Source organism: Sardina pilchardus, chromosome 22 (assembly GCF_963854185.1).
Source record: "Sardina pilchardus chromosome 22, fSarPil1.1, whole genome shotgun sequence".
Lineage (NCBI taxonomy): Eukaryota > Metazoa > Chordata > Actinopteri > Clupeiformes > Clupeidae > Sardina > Sardina pilchardus.
In genome coordinates this window covers 6,489,674-6,494,673 of record NC_085015.1, presented here as the reverse complement: position 1 = coordinate 6,494,673, position 5,000 = coordinate 6,489,674, and the positions used below count along the sequence as shown (strand labels likewise).

The window sequence follows — 5,000 nt, the reverse complement described above, 5'->3', positions numbered from 1 at the left end:
ACACTGATGGCGGAGGCTGCCATGCAAGGCGCCACCCTAGTCATCAGGGGCACTACGGTTAGGTGTCTTGCTCAAGGTCACTTCGACAAGGTCAGGAGGAGTTGGGCTCGAACCAGTAACCTTCCAGTTACTGGACGACTCCTCTACCTCCTTAGCCACTGCCGCCTGTCATTTGAGCATACTGTAGTCATTTTAATATCTTTACGCTTCATGTGTACGAATGTTCCATGAGACACATGCTCGCTAGCTAATTCCAGTGTCCGAGTGAGTGGACGGTTGTGTACTGTAGATGAAGCTCATCCTCCCCTCCTTCCCTCCTTCTGCCCGGCAGCGTCCAGTGTAGGTGCAGAGACAGGGACAGAGACCACGGTGAGAGACAGGGAGGGACATTCAGACACTGAGTGCACAGAGTTGTGTGTAAAAGTCCAGCCTCAGAAAGTGAAAGTGCGGCCACATGTTTTGTTCCAACCATTCAGTTAATCAGCTGATTCCAATGAGCATAACTCTTAAGCCAGGTAGATCAGCTAGTTAGTGAAATCACCTGTGTTAAGGCCCGTTCACACCAAGAACGATAACGATAACTATAAACTAATATCGCTCTCGTTAATATGAATAACAACGTTCACACATACACTGTAACAATAACGACATGAAGAACGATATCGTTGTTGATCACTTTCAGAGCGATTTTGAGAACGATAAAAAGCTAACAGCCAATCAGAACCCGTAATATTCTAGCCATCACATTCATTAGCATGAGGAGAGACTTTTCTTATCGTTGGCCAGTGTGGACGCTTTTATCGTTATCGTTATAGTTATCGTTATCGTTATCATTCGTGGTGTGAGCGGCCCTTTAATCACAGAGGAAAAGCCAACACAGGACAGCAGGACTTTTACTTTCTGAAGCCGGACTTCTACAGCTCTGCTGAGTGGACAGTGTGTGCTAATGTAGACGGTAGCTATTGACGTGAACACGGCTGATTGTGTGGGAATGAACATGATGTGAATGTCAAGTCATGTCAAGTTTACTTATATATTTGTATAGCTTTACCTTTACGTAAACAAAATCAAAGAGTTGTAGTAAATAAAAGCATAAAAGGGCAAATGTTACAGTAAAATAGTTTAACAAGTAAAGTATGTAATAGTTAAAAAGAAAACATAAAAGACTCAGGGTAGAATAATCAAACGATAGATGGGTGTTTTCTGATTGCACAAGTATATAAAGTAAATAAGTATACTATATAAATACATTACTTACTTAGGGAGAAGTTGTTTTGTGGTGAATTTGTTTACATTGTGTATGAATACAATGCTTTTGACGGTCCTTTCAGGAGACAAGCAGCCAGTATAAACTGATAAGTATACTGAGCCACATTGGGTCTGATGCCACCAGCGGTAAGATGCACACACACACACACACACACACACACACACACACACACACACACACACACACACACACAGGTTCACCAACCTAAATATCCAGGGTACTGAAAGATAGGACAACAGAAGGTAAGTAAGTAAGCCTGTCTGACTTGAACAGAGAGAACTGCTAAATGTGTAAACACATACATATACAGTGGTTAGATACCACCACTACATATGTACATATTCTCCACACTATTACATAAGTTATACCAAGAACACACCTCACACTCTTGCAAACTCACTCTCTCTCTCTCTCTCTCTCTCTCTCTCTCTCTCTCTCTCTCTCTCTCTCTCTCACTCACACACACACACACACACACACACACACACACCAGTTTCCTTGATAATCTAGGAAGTACAGTATATCTATGTTCACCATATATGGTACTGTATGCCGTGTACTCTGTATGTAAACTTTGCATTTAAATCTTCTGCCTTGGCAATGCAAAAAACTGCCATGCCAATAAAACTCACTTGAGTTGACTGACAAGACTGACATCCCTGTTTTTTTTAATAATTCGATGATGACAGGTCACTACATCGCCGACTGCCGAGAAAGACCAGGGCAGTGGGTGCTGTACAATGACCACAATGTCTTCCTAAAACCGGAGGATGTCGTCCTCAAAGACCGGGAGAGGGCGGCATACATCCTCTTTTACATCAAAGAGGTGATTTACACCATCAACCTCAACGGAATACACAGCATCTCCATGGCCTCATGAATAATTACCGCACAGTACTTACAGGATAGTCTCTCACACCAGTGTCCTCATCATGAATAATTACCGTAATTACAGGATAGTCTCTCACACCAGTGGCCTCATCATGAATAATTACCGTAATTACAAGATAGTCTCTCAAAACCAGTGACCTCATGATGAATAATTCACGTAATTACAGGATAGTCTCTCACACCAGTGGCCTCATAATGGATAATCTCTCACACCAGTGTCCTCATGATGAATAATTACCGTAATTACAGGATAGTCTCTCAAATTAGTGTCCTCATGATGAATAATTACCGTAATTACAGGATAGTCCCTCACACTAGTGGCCTCATAATGAATAATTACCGTAATTACAGGATAGTCTCCCACACAGTAGTGATAAATGTCTCATGGAGACACATGATAACTTGTCTTCCAAGTTGTCTTCCAAGTCTTCTCATCTTGATGGTGTTGTTGTGTGTGTGTATCATTCTAGTGAGGCAGGCCACTACTGTCTGCCCCCCCCCCCCAATCATCATCGGGGGTAAAAGGTGTCAGCATCACCATCAGGCTGGCATGGCAACCAATGGGTGACCCCTTCAAAAAGGTCAAATACAAATACACCAACGTCGGTCATACCGGTGGGTGTTGTGTAATGACCATGAGGTCACCCGACCAATACCATCAGAGGAGGCTGTTCTCAAAGACGGGAGAGAGCGGCCCAGAACCTGTTTACACTACAAAGGTAATTTGCACCGTCAACCACAACGGAATTCTCTCAGTTACACACACACACACACACACACACACCGTTTCTGTTGTCCTGATAAAAGATAACGACCATATTTCACACAGCCCCCCCCCCCCCCCCCCCACAAATAATATGTTTATAGGATAGTCTCTCACACATTGGTATGTCTTACTGCATAATGATTCCTTGTGTGTGCGTGTGTGTGTGTGTGTGTGTGTGTGTGTGTGTATCATTCTAGTGAGGCAGGCCACTATTGTCTGCCCCCCCCTCCAATCATCATCGGGGGTAAAAGGTGTCAGCATCACCATCAGGCTGGCATGGCAACCAATGGGTGACCCCTTCAAAAAGGTCAAATACAAATACACCAACGTCGGTCATACCGGTGGGTGTTGTGTAATGACCATGAGGTCACCCGACCAATACCATCAGAGGAGGCTGTTCTCAAAGACCGGGAGAGAGCGGCCCAGACCCTGTTTACACTACAAAGGTAATTTACACCGTCAACCACAACGGAATTCTCTCAGTTGCACACCAGGCTTGTGCAAAATTCCGAATTGAATTGAGAATGACTCCTAAATTCCAATTCAATTCTTGAGTTTGAATTGAATTTGAATTGAGGTCAAAAACAGGATGAAGAATTACAATTCGAATTTGAATTGAGGGAAGTAGAATTGAAATTCAGTGAAGTTCAAATCAATTCATATGCATCATTTAAGGGTACACTGCAAATTATTTGATTCTTATCAAGATAAAAAATTGATTAGAAGCGTGAATAGAAGAGTGAATTTCTTACTTTACGTAAGTATTCAACTTTACACTATCTTAAATCAAGCACATCTTTTTTTGTCTCAAGTAGGCATGAAATCTTAAAATGAGGTAAATACTGTTAAAATTAGATCTTTTACATCTCTCCATCTCTCATCAAAATAAAGCTTGTTTTAAGATTCAGTAACAAGAAAATTTGACTTAATTTAAGATAACATTTAAGATTTAAGATATCATCTTACAGTTTTTTCCAATCGTTTACACACTAAAATCAAGATTAACAGACAGTTAACAATACTTAACACTTAAGAAGCAAAACGCCTGCGCAGAGTAGTACAACAGTAAGCACAAATTCAGCTTCACACTTTTTGCGAAACATTACACACAGTGAATGTCAAAACGTAAAACACATTTTCACACCTTAGACACAGATAAAGATTGTTAGGTACTTCCTTGTCATTATAAAGCCCTGGCTTGCCAATGACCACACCAATGAACAAATTGAATAATCACATCCACCAGGTGTGTAAGCACACATGTGCAAAATTGAAAACGCAGCACTCAGGTGTGTTATGCTCGATCCTCGAGGGGCGTTCCCACTGATCTATAACTAACACTGGATAGACTATCCCATTGTTTTCGCCCCATCATTCTTTATGTCGATCAGTGAGGATCGAGGCCAGAGGAGCGAGGGAGGACGTATAAAAGCCCAAATGAGAGGCACCCATAGCCTGTGATATGGTGAACTCTTATGGCCTGATCCAGCTAGACAGAGAGATGATTAGAGTATTATGTATTGTTGTTACTTGTTTGTATTGTTGCTTTAGTTTTACTTCAGTGACTGTAAGTGTACAGTACTTTTTGTTTGTGTACAGATTTTTATTTTTCTACACTTTACAGTAGCAAGAACTATAATTTTGGCATTTTCTGTTGATTGACTTGTCACTGTAACTGAACATATGGTTTAGTGAAAGAAAGAAATATTGTCTGCAGCATCAGTTTTGTGCATTGCTTGATGAGGGTTCATCAAAATATTTTTGTCATCTAAATTATCCTAATGCTCTCAAACAATATGTCTGAATAAGATCCATATATTGGAAGAGGGTTTTTACAGATGTGTTTTGAATTTATTGTGTTGGGGTGTATAAGATAGCGACAGTGTGGAATCATTCAAAGAATGTGTTAGTGATATGAGAACAGTATAAGGTTTTATCAATGTGTTTATTGTTTTGACAGAAATATTTAATTTTGCTAACAATCTGTTATGTTCTGCTGATTGGGTGTTGTGTTTGGTTAATTGTGTGATATGTTTAGACAAAAAGAGCCCTGTTTTCAAAATTGTGTGTAAA

At 40.7% G+C, this 5,000-nt stretch overlaps 1 protein-coding gene across 3 annotated transcripts in view; it reads left to right on the top strand.

Annotated features, from left to right (window-relative positions):
• The window catches only part of LOC134069972 (ubiquitin carboxyl-terminal hydrolase 37-like), a 15,329-nt gene that overhangs the window by 7,317 nt on the left and 3,012 nt on the right, over window positions 1-5,000 (top strand). For 2 of the 3 annotated variants that reach the window (XR_009936872.1, XR_009936871.1), the window contains exons 14-18: window positions 332-369; window positions 1,332-1,395; window positions 1,960-2,096; window positions 2,687-2,880; window positions 3,125-3,373. Coding sequence is in view for 1 of the 3 variants with exons in the window: in XM_062526146.1 (XP_062382130.1) it covers window positions 332-369; window positions 1,332-1,395; window positions 1,960-2,096; window positions 2,632-2,634 (242 nt within the window). In the remaining 2 variants the exon portion in view is untranslated. Of the gene's footprint in view, window positions 1-331; window positions 370-1,331; window positions 1,396-1,959; window positions 2,097-2,631; window positions 2,666-2,686; window positions 2,881-3,124; window positions 3,374-5,000 lie in introns of those variants that run through there. The other variant, XM_062526146.1, reaches the window with a different exon arrangement.